Source organism: Microtus pennsylvanicus, chromosome 15 (assembly GCF_037038515.1).
Source record: "Microtus pennsylvanicus isolate mMicPen1 chromosome 15, mMicPen1.hap1, whole genome shotgun sequence".
In the NCBI taxonomy this organism is placed as follows: Eukaryota; Metazoa; Chordata; class Mammalia; order Rodentia; family Cricetidae; genus Microtus; species Microtus pennsylvanicus.
The window spans coordinates 56,127,308-56,149,462 of record NC_134593.1 but is presented as its reverse complement, the minus strand read 5'-3'; the positions used below and the strand labels follow the sequence as shown (position 1 = coordinate 56,149,462).

The following is a 22,155-nucleotide window of genomic DNA, read 5'->3' as shown; positions in this document are numbered from 1 at the left end:
GCCAGTTGTCCCACTGACACAAATTTCTCTTCTTGGCCTTGGACATGGATCTGAATAAATGCACTCTGTATGAAGGTGACATTCATGTTACAACATAAGCCTCTCCTATAATCTGTCAGTTCTCTACATTAGTAAATGGAATGTCAAACCACCCTTGTCTGATGGTTTAGGTGCTCTGCAGTCAATTCTGGAATCAGTTATTGATCCTAAATCTTGTGTGCCTGTCTGGGAGAATGCACAATACCTTTGTTTTAAGGAATCCTTATCCTTCTTTAAATATTTCAGCATATTTAAATTCTTTTTGAAATTGCAGAGTTTCTTGGGTAGATTTTTTTATATTTTTCAGGTTTATAATCTAATCATATTTTATACTGTCTTGTAATTTTGTTATATAAAATACCAAGAATTGACCCTTTATTCTATGTCCTTTGAGTGTTTACTAAAATCTTTATCTAGTGTTGTATATTTTGATAAGGGCTTCCCAGATCTGCTCAGTCTACTAACTTTGAGTAGTTACATAGTCTGTTTCTTCTGCTAAAAAGGTCAGGTTTCTACTGAAAACCTCTCCAAGTTTATTTCAGATATATCTTTAGTTTCTTAGCTCTTTGGTGATTATTTATATTTAAGGTGGCTTACAGCCTTTAGTAACTGAAAAAAATCTAGTTTGCTATTTCAAAATTAGCTATATTGTATTATAAATATCATGCCTCCATGGAAGATTTTTTTTCTGCTTGAACCTAGGCAAACCCACCACAAGTAGTTCAGAAGCTTGCCGCTTCTGTGGGTCCAGGAGTGGAACGGAGTTATCTGCTGTGGGCAGTGTTTGTTCTGACGCAGACTGCCAGGTAGGTATTAGTTAGAGGTTATGTCATCCTAGAAAGAAAGAGCCTATGGTCCTCACAAAGCATCTTCACTTATTGTAATTAGGAGTTGGAGTTCTGCCTCAGTGCAGTTTCTCTTTGTTCCAGCCCAAAGGTGACCCTTTGTGTTGCCTATTCATTTCTATCATAAGTATTTTTTTTAATTTTGTTCTGGAACCAGTTAAAGTATCTAGCCACATGAGGCAGAAGAGATGGCTCGGTGGCTGCTCTTGCAGAGAACCCAGGCTTGATTCCCAGCATAGGCCTCCATGGGCAAACACACACACACACACAACACACATGCACAGACAGCAGACACACACACAACACACATGCACAGACAGCAGACACACACACAACACACATGCACAGACAGCAGGCACACACACAACACACATGCACAGACAGCAGGCACACACACAACACACAAGCTCAGACAGCGGGCACACACACAACACACATGCACAGACAGCAGGCACACACACATGCACAGACAGCGGGCACACACACAACACACATGCACAGACAGCAGACACACACACACAACACACATGCACAGACAGCAGGCACACACACAACACACATGCACAGACAGCAGGCACACACACATACATACACACATGCACAGACAGCAGACACACACACATACATACACACATGCACAGACAGCAGACACACACACAACACACATGCACAGACAGCAGGCACACACACATACATACACACATGCACAGACAGCAGACACACACACATACATACACACATGCACAGACAGCAGACACACACACAACACACATGCACAGACAGCAGGCACACACACAACACACATGCACAGACAGCAGACACACACAACACACATGCACAGACAGCAGACACACACATACATACACACATGCACAGACAGCAGGCACACACACATACATACACACATGCACAGACAGCAGGCACACACACATACATACACACATGCACAGACAGCAGACACACACACATACATACACACATGCACAGACAGCAGACACACACACATACATACACACATGCACAGACAGCAGGCACACACACATACATACACACATGCACAGACAGCAGACACACACACATACATACACACATGCACAGACAGCAGACACACACACATACATACACACATGCACAGACAGCAGGCACACACACATACATACACACATGCACAGACAGCACACACACATACATACACACATGCACAGACAGCAGACACACACACATACATACACACATGCACAGACAGCAGGCACACACACATACATACACACATGCACAGACAGCACACACACATACATACACACATGCACAGACAGCAGACACACACACAACACACATGCACAGACAGCAGGCACACACACAACACACATGCACAGACAGCAGGCACACACACAACACACAAGCTCAGACAGCGGGCACACACACAACACACATGCACAGACAGCAGGCACACACACATGCACAGACAGCGGGCACACACACAACACACATGCACAGACAGCAGACACACACACACAACACACATGCACAGACAGCAGGCACACACACAACACACATGCACAGACAGCAGGCACACACACATACATACACACATGCACAGACAGCAGACACACACACATACATACACACATGCACAGACAGCAGACACACACACAACACACATGCACAGACAGCAGGCACACACACATACATACACACATGCACAGACAGCAGACACACACACATACATACACACATGCACAGACAGCAGACACACACACAACACACATGCACAGACAGCAGGCACACACACAACACACATGCACAGACAGCAGACACACACAACACACATGCACAGACAGCAGACACACACATACATACACACATGCACAGACAGCAGGCACACACACATACATACACACATGCACAGACAGCAGGCACACACACATACATACACACATGCACAGACAGCAGACACACACACATACATACACACATGCACAGACAGCAGACACACACACATACATACACACATGCACAGACAGCAGGCACACACACATACATACACACATGCACAGACAGCAGACACACACACATACATACACACATGCACAGACAGCAGACACACACACATACATACACACATGCACAGACAGCAGGCACACACACATACATACACACATGCACAGACAGCACACACACATACATACACACATGCACAGACAGCAGACACACACACAACACACATGCACACACAGCAGGCACACACACAACACACATGCACACACAGCAGACACACACACACATACACACATGCACAGACAGCAGACACACACACAACACACATGCACAGACAGCAGGCACACACACATGCACAGACAGCAGACACACACACAACACACATGCACAGACAGCAGGCACACACACAACACACATGCACAGACAGCAGACACACACATACATACACACATGCACAGACAGCAGGCACACACACATACATACACACATGCAAGACAGCAGACACACACACAACACACATGCACAGACAGCAGGCACACACACATACATACACACATGCACAGACAGCAGACACACACACATACATACACACATGCACAGACAGCAGACACACACACATACATACACACATGCACAGACAGCAGGCACACACACATACATACACACATGCACAGACAGCAGACACACACACAACACACATGCACACACAGCAGGCACACACACAACACACATGCACACACAGCAGACACACACACACATACACACATGCACAGACAGCAGACACACACACAACACACATGCACAGACAGCAGGCACACACACATGCACAGACAGCAGACACACACACAACACACATGCACAGACAGCAGACACACACACAACACACATGCACAGACAGCAGACACACACATACATACACACATGCACAGACAGCAGGCACACACACATACATACACACATGCAAGACAGCAGACACACACACAACACACATGCACAGACAGCAGGCACACACACATACATACACACATGCACAGACAGCATACACACACACAACACACATGCACAGACAGCAGGCACATACACATGCACAGACAGCAGACACACACACAACACACATGCACAGACAGCAGGCACACACACATACATACACACATGCACAGACAGCATACACACACACAACACACATGCACAGACAGCAGGCACATACACATGCACAGACAGCAGACACACACACAACACACATGCACAGACAGCAGGCACACACACATACATACACACATGCACAGACAGCATACACACACACAACACACATGCACAGACAGCAGGCACATACACATGCACAGACAGCAGACACACACACACAACACACATGCACACACAGCAGGCACACACACAACACACATGCACAGACAGCAGACACACACATACACACATGCACAGACAGCAGACACACACACAACACACATGCACAGACAGCAGGCACACACACAACACACATGCACAGACAGCGGGCACACACACAACACACATGCACAGACAGCAGACACACACACAACACACATGCACAGACAGCAGACACACACACATGCACAGACAGCAGACACACACACACATACACACATGCACAGACAGTGGGCACACGTATATACACACATAAGAAGTTATTATATATCTGACCAGAGTTTCTTGCTAATTTATTTGCCTAAAGCAAACTTGTAGTATCTCAGTAAATATCCTGAATAATATGAATCCTGAATAAATGTGCTCTGGATTGAATGGTATTCAGATTGTGAGATAAGTAAAGTGTGATTTTGTTGTTTTGGCTTTTCAGCCTCTTTTTTGGCAAAAGAGGCTCGTGACTAGGAGGAGATTTTTACATCAGAACTTTATGGTTAATGCCTGTGTATATGACATCAAATCATAAAGTCGTAGCTCACTTTTGATCAGTGCCTTTTATGTGAAATCAAATCCTTTAATTATATTAAAAGTAAAAACTCTGTCAATCCTAGTTTATACTCAAAGCACAGAGTAGTTATTTTCTAATAGGTAATTCATGTAAAGTAGTGCATGCCCTTTGTATCTGTTGTAAAGTCATTGCAATTCATCTCCACTAGGAATATGCTAAGATAGCCTGTAGTAAGACTCATCCTTGTGGACATCCGTGCGGAGGTGTTAAAAACGAAGAGCACTGTCTGCCCTGTCTGCATGGCTGTGATAAAAGCGCGACCACTCTCAAGCAGGACGCCGATGACATGTGCATGATCTGCTTCACTGAGGCGCTCTCTGCAGCCCCGGCCATTCAGGTTATCTCAGCTTTTAAATGGGCCTGGATTTCAGCAGGAGGATGTAGAAACATGTTTCTGAAATATAAAGATTATCAGAACTTTCTTTGGGTTTGCCAAGGAAAAGTGTCCTGTAAATATATATCACTAATATATGTTGAGAAGACATTCTGTTATGTCATGTTCTGCTTCCATCTGCGGGTCCACCTATCACTTGATGATTTATGTGAGCCTGTGTATGAAATGATATGAAAGGAAAAATGACTGGAGTTTCAAATAGCTAAGCTCGTCTTAATTTCAGACAATATTAGTATGTACCTAGTCTGTATTTAGTGATATGTAATTCAGTACATAATAGAAGTTAGCACTGTATTTGCTAAATAAGAGCTTTAACTTTTGACTTTTATGTGTAAATTCTATTTCTATAATTAATTCTTAGATAATATTCTCAACAAAATTTTAACTCATTAAATGAGTAGTTTCTTTAATCTATATGATAGCTATATGATACATAGTTTCACATTTCCCTGACCTAACCTACTTTACATATGTAGTTCTTACATTAGTGGAATTAATGCATTATTAAAAATTATAAGTTGAAATCCTAGTCAATAGTTCCTCGTAAAGTCCTAAGATCTCGGTACTAAAATGCTTGGTTTTTCTCTGCCACCTTCGCACAGCTCTCCCACATTGGAGAGTCTCCCTGCTACTTGAGTGTTGTCATAACTGCATTTGCTTACGTCCTTCTGGTTCTTTCTTTAAGCTGGACTGCAGTCACGTATTCCACTTACAGTGCTGTCGGCGAGTTTTGGAAAACAGATGGCTTGGTCCAAGGATAACATTTGGATTCATATCGTGTCCCATTTGTAAGGTGTGGAAGTAACCTGAACGTACTTACTTATATTTTATTTCTTCTCATATTTGCTTTCATCTCAGATAGCTACCAGGTGTTTTTTCCTGTTCCTGTTTTCTGTCCCTGCCCCCCAGGCTCTATTATTTTCTGTCTGCATCCAAGTAGAACCTGAAATAAAAATATAAGATCTCCCTAGAGTAGTTATGGGTTACTAGAGATATACTTCAGTGCCAAACTATTTTCTTATCATTTAGACCTTAGGGAGGTGGCAGTTATTGTCATCCAATTGTCAGGTAAAAGCTGCCTAAATTTAATATGATATAATAAATATAATATAATATAATTATATAATATATGGCTGGAGAAATGTTACTTTAAGCATCATTGTTTATTATTGGTGAATGCATCACTGTTCAGACCTACTGAGAGTTATATCATGTGACATGGTTGTCAGTGACTAACAGGAAAAGGACCTTCTGGTGCTTGCAAGACTTGAGATTTGCTATTAAAAAGTGAACTATTGGCATTTAGTACCTTTAGAACAGATGCTCTTAGAACTAGTTAAAATAAGAACATTTCCCTGGCATTACAACACTTTTCTATAAAGCAGTAAAGTAGGGAATTGCTTAGGCAACCTAATAATGATTAATAAAACACTTCTGTTAAAGAATGTAACAGTGTCTTTTCTATCTTTCTTGTTTTGTTAAGTACAGGCTGTTGTAATGGGCTTAGTATGAAAGAATCTTAGCCTAATCGTCACTTAGTTGGACTAGGGGATAATCCAAAATTACAGTATTTTTTCTTCCTTTTCATGGCGCCACAAAACACAGTCATGTTCAGGAGTATGGAAAAGGCAGAGAAGATGGTATAGAGAAAATTAGTCATCTCTGACCTGACACTCTACCCCATCTCCAGGGAGCCAGGACACACTTAAAACCCACACATGAGGTCATGAGTCATATCTGTGGCAGCAAGATACCCTTTTTTCTCAGAACAGTTAAGACTAAGGGAGATATCTTTCAATCAGGAAATACAAAGCCAAAAAATGGAAAATTTTAAGCAGAGCTCTGATTCTCCCATATTCCTTGCTATTAGCAAAATAGAACTTTTAAAAGTACTTTTCAGAATTATTTTTAAACCTGGCTCAATGGTTGGTACTTGAGTATACACTAAATGTTTATTGAACTGTTCCATAAATGCTTCTGTTAAAAATATTATTTGTATTTCAGAACAAAATTAATCACATAGTATTAAAAGACCTGCTTGATCCAATAAAAGAACTCTATGAAGATGTCAGAAGAAAAGCCTTAATGAGATTGGAGTATGAAGGTCTACATAAGAGTGAAGCAATCACGACTCCCGGTGTCAGGTTTTACAATGACCCAGCTGGCTATGCCATGAATCGATATGCATACTATGTTTGCTACAAATGCAGAAAGGTATGCTACAAAGTATCCTGAAGAGCCAAGCACTGGAGATTGCCCATATAATTAAGTTAAATTATATAGTGACATACAATTGTTCTTAAACCTTAGAGCTAGAAATTAAAAATTAGAATGTTTGATGCAGTATTTCAAATTCAAGTAATTTAGTTAACTGAGGAGAGGGAAATCCTTTTTACCTAAACAAACTTTTTCTAAAGTTTATAGTATTTCTATACAAAGGATATTTCTCACCATGATTAATCCGCTTTTGCCTGTACAACTGATTCTCAAATAAACCTCTCTATTGCTGCTCTGTGGATCTCTCTTTTACCAGCTTTCCTACTTACTAGACTGTATCTCCTTATTTTGGGTGATCTCTGGTACATTCATGACTTTTCCTGCCCCTTACATCATTAGGACATCCCAAATTCTTTGAGGTTTATTTACCAGACATTTGAATTTCTCACAGATTCTTCAGTGTTGCCATCTGATATAATATACTTCAACCTTCACTTCCCCAGTGTATACTCCACTGATTCTGCCCACAGATTTCTGAGTCCTTGTTTTCTGTTATTATCTTCACAAGTCTGTCTTCTTTTGTAACTGTAGTATCTTCCTGAGTTTTTCTGTGCCATCCTTAAACTCCATTCTTTCTCTATGGTGCTGCTAGTAGATTAGTGTTTCTAAACTCAGCTCTTTCTGGGTCATTCTTCTTTTCTAATCTTGTAGCGCTGTCTACCACTGCAGTCTCACCTCCAATAATACACTGAACAACACACGTTCTCCCAAAGTCAGCCTTGACTGCACCTCCACCAATGGTCCTTGTGCTAGTACACAGTTGGCTTCTATTTCTGGAATGTTCTTCTCTACCCCTGCTGGACATTTACTTCTACCATACTAAATACACAGTTACACTCCATCTGACTACTTCAGAACTCAGCTCTGGTTTCTCCTCCTCTGTAATGTGCTCACACTTCCCAGCATCATCACCTCTGCCTACAATTCTCTTGTCTTGCATACATCCATTGAAACACTTAACATACACTATTTTTGTTGGTTTACTTGTCTCTATGTCCCATTTTATAAGCTCTATAAAGACAAAGAATGTATTGTTTTCATTTCTCTATATCCAGTACTTGATGCCTAGTAATACTATGAATACTAGATTAATTAAAGAATGAATAAATGAGTGAAAGATGATAGGGAGGCCTTCACTGTAATAAAGAAAATGAAAGTAATGAATGGGAGGCTAAATAAATGATTGATAGGCACATAAATATACAGATAGATATAAAAAGGAAAGACCAAGGGTATATATTTGTAAGAGCTGTATTATTACAAATAATAAAATGTCCTTTATGTGTGATCACTGTGCAGACATCATAAATGAATAGTGTGCTACAACTGGGGTAGCAATCTCAAGTTTAAGAAGCCAAGCCAAGTAGAGGATACAGAAAACTGAAGCAGCTGGAGTAAGCAAACTGGCCTGGGATAAACGACATACTAGAAAAGCCAGATTTCGCTGACAAATGGCCATTTGTAAGCTCTGCATCAATGGAGCCTGTCTTTTTGACCTGTTTTTCTAGGACAGATAATAGATTTATATTGACTCACCTTATTTGTTTTCAGTTGGATCTAGCTTTTTGACTACAGACATAATGTACATGTAAATTGTCCCAATTTCTTGGCCTCATTTATTTTGTACCCAAAACAAGTAAAAATAAATTGGCCATCATGCTAATTTCATTCATTCTAGTTTTCATATTGGATATTGTTAAGATTCTGAATATAATTATGATTTATAAGTATGAATAGTATTCTGAATAGAATTCATTAAATTTCTGTTCATTTCAAAATTATATGATCAGAAGATATTTAAATTGACTTTTTGCTTTCTTATTAAGCTTAGAATTTTAATTCTGTCCTAATTTATGTCAGGCACACTTTCTTATGTCTTACTGTGACTTAGGAATTGATAAGCATGTTTTAAACACTACATTTAAAGAAAGAAATACGTTGTTTAAGATTTCAAACTGAGAAAAACTCCAGACTTTGCCCTGAAAAAACATCATTTGTATTTACTTTATAACTTATTCAATATATTTGTTTGGAATATGTATATTCTCTCATCTTTTTCCTTTAACAGCACAGTTTTTTAGGCTCCCTCCTTCTGAAAATGTGTCTGCATTCCAAATTGGAATAGGTTTTTTTTTTTAAAAAAAAAAAAGGAAACAGACATGGTGGCACACGCCCTTAATCCCAGCACTGGAGAGTGAGAGACAAGCAGATCTCTCTGAGTTTCAGGCCAGCCTGTTGTATAGAGCAAGTTTTAGTACAGTCAGGGCTGCACAAAGAAAGCCTGTCTCGAAAAAACAAAACAAGAGAATAAATAAGTAAGCTAGCTTTATTTCTGACCCTGATTCTCCCTGCAGTTATCAGTATAGATGTGTTCGCGTGGCATTGTGAGGGATCGGATGTCCACTGCAGCCACCTTGTGTCTCTGTGCTTGAGCTTCATGTGAATATGGTTTTTCCATAGGCGTATTTCGGTGGTGAAGCTCGCTGTGATGCTGAGGCTGGACAAGGAGACGATTATGACCCCAGAGAGCTCATCTGTGGTGCCTGTTCTGATGTGTCTAGGGCTCAGGTATGCAGAACATTTTATTAGACACTATCAAAAGTCAAAGTTGGGCCTGGAGAAATGGCTCGGCAGTTAAGAGCACTTGCTGCTCTTCCAGAGGACCTACCTAAGTTTAGTTCTTAGCACCCTCATCAGGCAGTTCACACCTTCATTAGTGCCAGCTCTGAGATATCAACGCCCCTAGCCTCCAACGGCGCCTGTACTCATATTCACAAACACACATGTAGACATGCACGCATCTACAAAGAATTAAACATAATAAAAATAAATATTTTCTTAGTCAAAAATCTGTCTTTAAAATCAGGCCAATTACCGATGCCTCACTCTACTCTTGCACATAGTGTATTCCAGTATGTACCAGGATCATACACGATTTTCCAATGTTCGTGTATATTCCAGTATGTACCAGGATCATACATGACTTTCCAATGTTCGTGTATATTCCAGTATGTACCAGGATCATACACGATTTTCCAATGTTCGTGTATATTCCAGTATGTACCAGGATCATACATGATTTTCCAATGTTCGTGTATATTCTAGTATGTACCAGGATCATACATGATTTTCCAAATGTTCGTGTATATTCCAGTATGTACCAGGATCATGCATGATTTTCCAATGTTCGTGTATATTCCAGTATGTACCAGGATCATACATGATTTTCCAATGTTCGTGTATATTCCAGTATGTACCAGGATCATACATGATTTTCCAATGTTCGTGTATATTATTTCTTTTTACTGTTTTCATTTTTAGTTGTCTTCCATGAAGTGATCACTATATTAAACAAGGAAATAAATTTACTTATTTCATGTCATAAACCTGCCCTAAAACTTTCAGGCTTTCCCATCTTTAATGCAACTTTCATAGTAGACCTATGAGATTGGTAGGTAGTAAAATACCACTGTGCAACTTGCTAGCTCACTCGTGAGGAAAGTAGTTTGCTCATTAGTCAGATAGATTGTGTGGGAGATTAAACTTGAATTTAAGGCTTTAATCAGATATTTTGGGCCACATATTTACTCATTAATTTTTTTAACCTATACCATTGGTTTTTCAATCAGCTTTTGGAGCTACATATGCTCTCAAAATAATAATAAGTTATGTACTTATTAAGTCTACTATGCATGTATTCAACTACTTAAGTGTAGTTGAAATGGCTCACTATAATCTTGTTTCTCATCTTTGGTCATAGATGTGTCCCAAACATGGGACTGACTTCTTGGAATACAAGTGTCGCTACTGCTGTTCAGTGGCTGTCTTTTTCTGTTTTGGAACAACACATTTCTGCAATGCTTGTCATGATGATTTCCAAAGAATGACCAGCATTCCTAAAGAAGAGCTCCCACACTGTCCTGCAGGTATGTGTTCAATATTGTCAGCTCACAGTTATGGTCTCTATGGTATTGAGTTGTAAACTGTTTCCAATGATGGAAGACGGTTCCTGATGGCTTTCTGAATGTGATAAAAAGCAGAGGTCATGTAAAGGATTAAGAACCTCGAATGAAGCATCTCCCGAGGAAGGAGAGGAATGTCTACTGAGAATAAGAGAGGCCTGCTGCCGGGGAAGGAAACACAAGTCATATGAATTTTAATGTCTTAAAGTCATGGCAGAACAACATGTTTGTTTTAATTGATTTTCGGGGTGGGGAGATTAACTGTGGTGCTTTGAATATACTAGCAAATGCCATGCCATTGAACAGAGTCATTGTAGTTTTTAATTTGGTGACAAGGTCCCAGTAAGTTTCCCAGGCTAGCCTAAACTCACTGTGTAGCCCAGGTAGAACCCCCAGCCTGCAGTCCTCCTGCCCTCGCCTCCTGGTTGGTTGGGATAACAGGCCTGGCCACTTGGCCCAGCTTGTATTGTTGTGGGGCTTGTGGTTTTTTGGAGGTTGTTTTTTGTTTGTTCATTTCCTTAAGGAGTTTTCCGTAAAGGGGACAGATGATCTGATGTCGAATACCTGGGAGGTGACAACACAGTGAGCACCAGAAAGCGGGGAAATTAAAGAATCCACCAGGAATCAAGAAGAAAGACTATCCATGGAGATCAGGCTAAGGAAAAAAGAACACAAAACCCAAGAGTCTGAAAAAAATTGTAAGATGTCAGGAACCTCGTGGTCACAGAGAAGAGAATACCAGACGTGAGAGTTAGTAGGTAGGGAGAAGTAAATAAGAATGAGAGGAGAATTCCATATGAGCTGTGTCTGTAGTTAGTATTAATACAAGTTTACAAGTGACAATGTATAGTTTTGTTCAAGCTCGGAATCATACCTCCCACCTAGGGCTTGTACAAATGGAGGGTCCCCTAGAAAGTGGTGCAGTAGCTTCACCTCTCATATTCACCACCCTGCAGTCCTAACTGGGATATACTATATGGGGAAGGACAAGTGGGCAATAGACAGGGCTCATTGCAACACTTGATGTCCAACAAGGGAGTAGGCTGATGACAGTAAACACTGTCCGTTACCATTTAAAAATAGGGGAAAGAGGAGACAAAGAATGAATGAGTCTCTGTTCTGATGTGCATGGATCTCTAACACAGAGCACAGGTCAGAAAAGCACTGATCAGTGTTTGCACTGTGCTGCCTTTGAGACGAAAGGGGAAAGTGGGATATACACGCACTATGTGCATAAGTAAATATTGCGAAATAAACGGGAAACAAGAAAACTGTAATTGATTAATTGTTGAGGAGAACTGGGATAAAACTGTAGAGATGGGAGGATAAATAGGTGATTTAAAAGAATCCTTTAACATTTTGACTTTTAAGTCATATGAAATATATTGCCATTTGATTGTGTCAAATTGTTTTACTGATCTCCATCAAAACCTTGTTTAACTGGTAGCAGACTTAGAATTGAGAATGAGAATGATTAGAGAGACCAGAGTATTAAGGGTGACTGTTAGTAGACAAAGATGAGAGCCGTGAAAAAGGAAGAGGATTGAACTAAAGTCAGCAAATAGAGTGAAGAGCAGGGAGTATCAGAGATGATTTTAGCTCTGAACAAAACAAAAAAAAAAACAGCATTCAATAGAGGTTGTAGGTCTGGAAATAAACAGGAACCAGGAGAAAGTCCATTGTGCTACCTGCCCTTATGACACGGGAGGCGCCTGAGCAACAACCAGTTTTGAGTTGAGAAGATTTGAAGATGAGCAGAGTCATCTGGGAAAATCCAAATTTTACTAATAAAGGGAATTGTATTTTCTTAAAACAAAAGTGCTAAAAATTACGACATTTGCAAAGAAATAAGTTCAGTGGTGGGGTAGTAGTGTGGATGAGAGGTCAGGCCATGGCAGGGCTTCCATGTGCATGCAGATATCCAAGTCAGACCACAGAGGGACTTTGTCCTTTAGCAAGTGTGAGTCACAGGAGTGAGACAGCTCAAGAGTGAAGGCACTAAGTAATAGTCATCCCCCAGGCATTTTCATGCTTTTTTCTTATGTAATTTTTCCAAGCCTCCAAGGTAGAGAGTATTATCTCCATGTTCACAAATTGAAAGTTGAGCCTAAAGAAGTTGGTGAACTGGAATAAGCTGATACATTTTGCCTAAAATTTGCCTTCCCAGCCTCACATTCCCCTTTGTCAACCAGTCAGAGAACTGGAGTAGAAGTTAGCAGAGTGTACAGTGATACCGGTAGAGGAGCTGGCCACATACAGTGTGCTTGAGGGATGGTGGAGCCCTTCTCTAACCACCCTCCACTCTGTTCAGGAGGAGAGGCTAGGAGCTGAAGTAGACTGTCAGTCTTTTTAGAGTCCGTGACAGAATGATAGGAATTCTCAAGTATACTAATAAGTTTAACTGATCCATTCTGGAGTTGGGCAAGTCTGGCATCAAGGTTCTGGCAGCTTAGTGTCTCGAGGGAGCACTCCCTTGTTCCTGGGCAGTGCCTTTTTGCTGTGCTCTCACATATCAGAAGGCCTCCCAGGTCCACTCACTCACAATGATCCCCTTCCTCTTGACTCAGGCCCGTCCCAAGGCCCCACCTCCTAATGCCATCACTTTGGGGATTATGTTTCAGGCTGTGAATTTGCGGGCCATCCAAATGTTCAGGCTATACTATAATTCCCATATGTTCATTCCTATTTAATGTTTATACTGCCATGTAAGTAAAATATTGTTGTGTCCATCTAGCAGGTGACAGATCTAGGAATCAGGGCAGTTAAGTTAATTGTACCTTATAATTAATAGTGTGAGGGTTGGATTTATACAAAAAATAGTGGTAATAGGGTTGGATTGCTATGATGCTTACAGGTGCTTACTTCATGTCGTCTGATTTTACTTTACTGTTGCTGTTTCTCACCATAGTGTCAGGTAATGTTTGAGCTCCTTGGAAATACAAGTCACTCTGTCCACTGTCAGTCCCTAGTACCTGGCAACACTATTCACACTCTTAGGTCGTGAATGATTGTGAAGTGAATGTCCCCATATCTTTTCTTTGTGGAAATCCAGTCACTGCAGTATGCAGAAGCTGCCGCAGATGGTATCATTGCCTGCACTGGATCTGCAGTGTTGTTTGAGATGGGAGGTCTGCTCCAGTTTATAATATATGACAAGCAGAATCAACTCATCACCCAGCATCTGGTGACCTCCCTTGTTGATCCATCCTATTTGTTTAAAGCAATATAGCTGCCCTGGTCACTGTCAGCTCAGACCACTGCCCAAACCAGCAACTGGTGTTTCCTCTGAGAATAGCTGTCTTCACTTCCCTACACCCATGCCTTGCCCTCTTCTGTCCATGTTCAGGAATGGTAATGGTGGCTAACATTCATCACATGCTTTCACCATGCTATTTATTTATAATATATCTTAAATTTTTAGTAGGAAGGGTCAGGTTTTGTTTTTACATTTGTATAAGGCTACTTGGTTTCAGACTGGTGTCTTTCCCACGGTGTTTTTTCTGCGATTACTACAGTCTATTACTGTAATGTTCGTAGTTTAAAAGCATCTTGACTCTGCTACTAATCTCCTTTCAAACACTTTTAACAAATGACACTCATTAACAATCTTCCCATTTGCCAGTGTACAAATTTTTCTTCAGTGATTGTAGATATGAATATGGTTTATTTGTATTTAAGTTTGATCATACTTGTAAAAAAATTCCCCCACAAAAATCTCCTGTTTTTCTGTGCAGAATAATTTTCTGCTAAGCTAAGGTGGGAGATTTTTGTGACCATTTTTGCTTCTTTCTTGAAAATGAATTATCCATCTCATCTACCAATAGAAAAAGCTTTGAGGCTCAGTGGTTCTCTGGGTAGGACATTATAGGTCAAGGACCATTTCACTTTATTACCTGATATAGATTCCTGTATTTGTCATGCCCAAGTTTTCATGGTGAGCATATTTATGGTTTATTTATCCACAGTAATATTATTTCTTTGAATAACTTGATTTTTATTCATATGACATTTATTTGTATGTGTTTTAAAATTGCATTCCTTTACCTCCTTCAAAATGCGTGCAGGTCCCAAAGGCAAACAGCTAGAAGGAACTGAATGTCCACTCCACGTTGTTCATCCACCCACTGGGGAAGAGTTTGCTTTGGGGTGTGGAGTATGCAGAAATGCTCACACGTTTTAGAGCATTCAGATCCTTTGTCTGCAGAGAGAATACTTGCCTTCATGCGATGGGAGGATGCAGTGAAGCTTAAACTCCACTCAGGATAAGAACGGGACCACTTTACATCCGTGAAAACGAACCATTCACAGTGCAAGAATGATGCCAAATACATGTACATAATTCTTGCTACGGAACGTTTCCCTGTTATTTTGGTTTATCTTCTTTTGAACCAAGATATCAAACTTGTGAGGTGTTTGCATGTGGCCATTTCCGTCATTGGCCTGTGAAGCATTGAACATTTATAGATAATTGGTATAAAAGGATCACCATACTCATGAACTAAGAGTGATGCTGGCTTTCAAGCAGAAAAGAAAAATAATCACTGTTTATTGTATACTGCCTTTTGTAATCCTGTACAATTGCATCACGGGTGGGGATAAAAAGAGGAATATTCTGGTTTATTTCCTAGACTGTTATTTAAAAAAATTGTGTTAGTAAGACCTATAAATGTAATAAGTATCACACTGTATATAAAGCTATCATTGTTTGTCCTGTATAAGAATTACTAAATTACAAAAGCAATTTCATTTAAACTTCTAGGTTAAGTTTGAGCCTGAAATTTTAATGAAGTGCAATACTGAGTGTGCCTCATTATCTTGCAGCTGTAAACATATTGGAATGTACATGTCAATAAAAACCACTGTACATTTTTATACAGTGATAAAGTCTAATATCTGTGTAAAGAATTTTTTGAAAAACAATTTAAACAGCTTATGAAGCCTAAAACCCACCTGTAACACACTCATAATTTTCCTGTTCAAGAAAATAAAAGTATCAATAAAGCACAGGGATGGTATCTTAAACACTGGGTAGAAAATCATGAAAATAAATACCTAAAGATATGTCTTCTCATAGACTCATGTGCCAAAGACAGACAGAGGTACATAGGAAAGGAGTCTGCATCACCTTTCTCACCTTTTACAAAACAGTTGTCTCTTCTACATACTCTAATGAGCACAGCTTTCTGCATACTTAATTATTGGTTACCTATTTGTTTTGCTGGTGTTTGGATTTTCTTTCCATTTGAGTTATTGGAAATGTTAAATTTTAGATTTATAATTAATCATAAGTCAGATTTTATGTATTTCTGGTTATGTCTTGTCAGGTCTTTTACTGGCAGGCTGCATTTTGCAGTTACAAAGAAAGGGCCAATTACTCCATTACTTATCTTGAAAGGTAATCTTATAAGGAGTCTTAAAGGAACCATAAACCTGAACTTTAACATATGAAAAAGAATCAGTCAGCTCTACTTTAAATCTTTAGGGTATATATCCACTCATCAATAGTTTCTAATATCAGGAGATTGAGGCCAAAAATGTATATAAGGAATTAATCATCACAGACTTAGCAAGAGGAGCTAGCAACAATCAGGTCTTTTTGTAATTTTGACCATAGCCTAATGAGTTAGGCAGCTCAGCTATGTATCCTTGTGAGCTTTAGCTTGTTTTCTGGGGTCATTTATCTTAGAATTCTTAGCAAAGCATCTGGTCCAACCTAAAGTTATTTTAAAGTTTTGTATTAATTAATGGTGCATGGCCGCCTTTTTCAGCAGTAGAATCAGAGCCAGCCCGGCTCCTGGACTCAGGTGCTGTCTTTTCATCATTAACCTGAGCATCTCCTAAGGTGAAGCTCATCGACCTTGGCGGTGACACATATTCCTGTATTCATTTTCATTCATCAAAACTCTGTATAGGCTATCATTATTATCAGATTAGACAGCTTAGAGAGAGGTCATCTTCTTGACAATCCACAGGTAAAAATGCCCAGTAGGATAGGATGTTTCCAAAAGATAAACATGACAGACATAGTACAGGCGTATTACAGGAGATCTCCCCGCCTCTACGCACACCCTGCTAGACACCAGAGAAAGAGAGCTGCAGCAAACATGTAAAGGCACAACAGAAGCAAAAGCCATTCTGGGGTCTGCAGTCCTGTGTCCTCGCCGAAATGAGAGTGGCCCATCTGGTGGGCTGACACCTGGAACTTTCGCTGCTCGCTGCTCCTCTGGCATGGCCAGCAGCATACAGTGTGTGCTCAAAGTGACTTCTCCATGTTTATGAAGAAGCCATTCTTAATCTTACAGTCCCCAAGCTTTAGGAATAAATTACGACAAAGTACATGAAGAAGACGGTTGTGGCTACCCCCTAGTTCACACATCCCTGTTAGACCAGCCTGCTAATACTTTGTATAATGCGCTAGGCAAAAAAGAACAGAGGCACAATAGTCGGACTTAGTGATTCTTTCTGTAAATAAACGTTTCCTATTTCCAACATTTCTTCTTAACCATCTGGTCCAACTCATTGTGCCCAAGATCTCCCTCATTCTGCCAATAATGCTATTTGATAAAACATTTGCAGTACCCTGTTCACTTTGGACTCAGTGTTTACTAGTTTGCTTGTTTTCCCAGATCCTTTTCATCCTCTGCCTCTCTTCCCATCCACTTTTGTCATTGTGTTTTATTTGGATGAAGTCACACGTTCCTGGTGGTGACGATACATCAGGACATTTCAGCTCAATTTCCTAAAAACTGCCAATAGCACACAGTGCGGGCTGGATGGGACAAGACTTGAGTGCCAATCCTAACGTTGCTAAGCTACTCATTCTGTGTCCTGTATACCTGTATACCTTCACTGAGCCATTTGTTTTAACTAATTTTTATTTTTTTTCATAATATGAAATCAAGCCAATTAAGAAAGTATGTACAAGAGTGATTTAATTCCACAATAAAATATTTGGGAGATGTGTGCAGAGGTGAGAACTTTCACTTCACTTAGTATATTTTAACATTTTCTTTTGTGGAGTCAAAAGTTCTTTTATTTTTTTAACATTTTATTTATTTATTAAAGATTTCTGCCTCCTCCCCTCCACCGCCTCCCATATCCCTTCCCCTCCCCCTCCCTTATCAGCCCGAAGAACAGTCCGGGTTCCTGCAAATGGACTGAAATAGAAAACACTATCCTGAGTGAGGTAAGCCAGACCCAAAAAGAGGAACATGGGATGTACTCATATTTGATTTCTAGCCATAAATAAAGGACATCGAGCCTATAATTCGTGATCCTAGAGAAGCTAAATAAGAAGGTGAACCCAAAGAAAGACATATAGTCATCCTCCTGGAGATTAACTTTCATCGGGCTATGAAAGCAGACAGAGACAGAGACCCAAATTGGAACACCGGACTGAAATCCCAAGGTCCAAATCAGGAGCAAAAGGAGAGAGAGCAAGAGCAAGGAACTCAGGACCGCGAGGGGTGCACCCACACACTGAGACATTGGGGATGATCTATCGGGAACTCACCAAGGCCAGCTGGACTGGGTCTGAAAAAGCATGGGATATTTTAACATTTTATTTAATCTATCAACTGCTGATGTGGGATTCCCCTCTGTATACTGTGAATACCGCCGGTTAATAAAGAAGTTCCTTGGGCTTATGACAGGGTAGAACAGAGAAAGGCGGGAATTCCAAGCAGAGGTAGGAGAGAAAGTAGGTGAAGTCAGGGAGATGCCATGTAGCCACCGGAGGAGAGAGATGCTGGAAACTTGCTGGTAGGCCATAACCTTGTGGTGATGCACAGATTAATAGAAATTGGTTAATTTAAGAGGTGAAGGTAGCTAGAAATATGAACAATCTAATAGACCAAGCAGTGCTGTAATTAAGATAGTTTCTGAGTGATTATTTCAGGTATGGGGCAGCTGGGAAACGAACGAGCAGCCTCCGCCTACACATTGGCACCCAACTGGCATGTCAACATGTGCCAGCTAAATCCACATAAAACCTGAGAAATCTTGGAAAGGAATTATAATTATAATTATAGAATTATAGACAGAGTTAAGCATGACTTTCTTGGCAGCTGGCTTTTTTTTTCCAGATGGGCTCTGTTTGCTGGCAGTAGGCATTGGTGCACGCCTTTAATCCCAGCATGCGGTGGGGGGGGGGGGGCCAGAGGCAGGTGGATCTCTGAGTTTGAGACCAGCCTAGAGCCTGGTCTACAAGAGCTAGTTCCAGGACAGGCTCCAAAGCTACAAAAAAAAAAAAAAAAAACCCTGCACTGTTTCTAAACAGTGGCTTCCTGGTTTGTCCTGCCAGCATGAACTCTGGCTCTTTCAGGAGACCAAGCACTTAAATGGGGTCTGTGAGCAGTGTGTTACAAATTGTTGAGCCATCGGAGTTCTACAGAGAAAAACAGAAAATAGCTTAATGATATTTTTATATTGGTTACACATAGAAATAATATCCTGGACGTAGATTAGGTAGAGTAAATGAAACTGATTTTATCCATGTGGGTCTATGCATGTGTGAGCAGGTGCCATCAGTCCCCTGGAGCTGGAGTTATAGGCAGTTGTGAGTGACCTGTTTGGGTGATGGGTACTGAACTTGTGTCCTCTTAACCACTGCGCCATCTCTCCAGTCCTCCTCCACCTTATTGTGTGTGTGTCCCTGAGGGAGTCAGTTCCCTACCTCCACCTCTGTTTCCAGGGATAAAGCTCAGGTCAAGAGCCTCATCAGCAAGTGCCTATGGTAGCTGAGCCACCTCGCCAACGACCTTGAACTTTTTAATGTGGCTTCACAAGCTCTTAAATTCACGTGTACCTTGCATATACTTCTAAAAACAGTGCTGTCCTAGACTCTCATCTCAGCGGTTTGAGTTTCTCATTTGATTTTTTTAAAAAAGAAATCCATTAACTAATGCATAAAAATATACATGCTAATCGTGTGGTGTGATATTTCAATTAATATATTCACTTAAAAATTTTAATATTGAAGCTTATGCATAGGAGCGTTTGCCTGCATGTTATGTCTGCCCACCACTTTCATCCGGCATCCGATCTCCTGGGACAAGAGTTACGAATGGCTGTGAGCCACGGTGTGGGTGCTGGGAACTGAACTTGCGTCCTCTGCAAGGGCAACAGGGACTCTTAAGGGCTGAGCATCTCTCTATCCTCATCAAGTCATGTCTACAATGTTTAATGTTTAGATTAGGTCATCGTTCTGACCCCTCAAACATTTTTTTTTCTGACAGAAACATTAAAACTCCTTTCTTCTAGTTTGTTTAACTGCACGATATATTATCATTATCTATAGTGACATTACCATGCTTATGGTCTTACGCTGTGACAGAACTTTTTCTCGAGGCTACAATTTTTTTTCCTATAAGAAGAATATGCTTTTGGCTGGAAAGACAGCTCAGCAGTGAAAAGTGCTTGCTGTTCTTCCAGCTGGCCTGAATTCAGTTCCCAGCCCCCAGGACTAGTGGCTCAAACCTAATCGAAACTCCAGCTCCAGAGAATCCAAAATCCCTTCTGGACTCCATAGGCACAGGCACACACACACACACCACATAGCTACAACTAAATGAAAATAAAGTTTATAAAATGACAAAAAACAAATGCATAAAAGCATCTTAAAATTCAGCATATTTTTACTGGGCATGGTGGCACATTCCTTCAGCCTCTGCACTGGGTGCATAGAAGCTGGCAGATCTCTGCGAGTTCCAAGCTAGCCAGGCTAAGGAAAGGAGAGTTGGGTGGTGGTGGTGGTGCACACACCTTTAATCCCAGCACTTGGGAGGCAGAGGCAGGTGGATCAAGGCATAGTGAGCTCCAGGATAGGTTCCAACGCTTCACAGAGTAACCCTGTCAAAAATAAAAATAAAAAAGAAAGGGAGAGAGAGGGAGGGAGAGAGAGAGAGAGAAAGAGAGAGAAGAGGAGAGGAGAGGAGAGGAGAGGAGAGGAGAGGAGAGGAGAGGAGAGGAGAGGAGAGCAGGGAGAGGAGAAGCTGGAAGTAGAGTTATTTGCTTTAGAAAAATAACACAGAAAGTCAAAGGCACGTATAAAGGCTTTGCAACTGTGAACTTTCCTCATTTTAAGAAAATCCAGCATCAGCCAGGCAGCCCTCAGGTGGCAGAGGCAGACGGTCTTTGTGAGTTCCAGGCCAGCCTGGTCTACAAGAGGTAGTTCCCCGAGAGCCAGAGCTGTTACACAGAGAAACCCTGTAAAAAAAAAAAAAAGAAAGAAAGAAAGAAAGAAAGAAAGAAAGAAAGAAAGAAAGAAAGAAAGAAAGAAAGAAAAAAACAAAAACAAAAAAAAAAACACCACCACAACAAAAAACTTTTTAAAAAAGACAAATAGCATTTAAAAGACGCTTGATTTGCAAGACGCTTCACCAGGGGTTTTCTTGTAACCAACCATCTGCTTTTTTACACTTTCCCTGGGCATTTTAGAAAAACATTTTCAGATTTCAAGGTTCTAGTTCATAAGTAAACGTGGTTTTGAAAAAGTTACGAATCATTAAGAATAGTCTTGGAAAATAGTGGAGGTGCAAGTATTGTTTTAAGAAACCATTTGCAATCCTCGCATTAACCACACTGATTTATTAGGCGTGCAGACTGCAGCCCTGGAGGCACCCTAGGCCGCGCCTTCCTCACGGAGGTAGGTCGCTGTCAGCTGTCAGCTGTCAG

General features: G+C 40.6%; 1 protein-coding gene across 16 annotated transcripts in view; it reads left to right on the top strand.

Moving 5' to 3' along the window:
* Nucleotides 1-16,371, top strand: part of Mycbp2 (MYC binding protein 2) — a 229,015-nt gene extending 212,644 nt beyond the window's left edge. For all 16 annotated transcript variants that reach the window (XM_075950196.1, XM_075950189.1, XM_075950195.1 and 13 more), the window contains 7 exons: nt 742-845; nt 4,997-5,185; nt 5,928-6,035; nt 7,247-7,456; nt 9,980-10,087; nt 11,280-11,445; nt 15,546-16,371. In XM_075950196.1, coding sequence (XP_075806311.1) covers nt 742-845; nt 4,997-5,185; nt 5,928-6,035; nt 7,247-7,456; nt 9,980-10,087; nt 11,280-11,445; nt 15,546-15,661 — 1,001 coding nt within the window. In that variant the 3' untranslated portion in view covers nt 15,662-16,371. The remainder of the gene's footprint in view (nt 1-741; nt 846-4,996; nt 5,186-5,927; nt 6,036-7,246; nt 7,457-9,979; nt 10,088-11,279; nt 11,446-15,545) is intronic.
* Nucleotides 16,372-22,155: the final 5,784 nt, after the last annotated feature.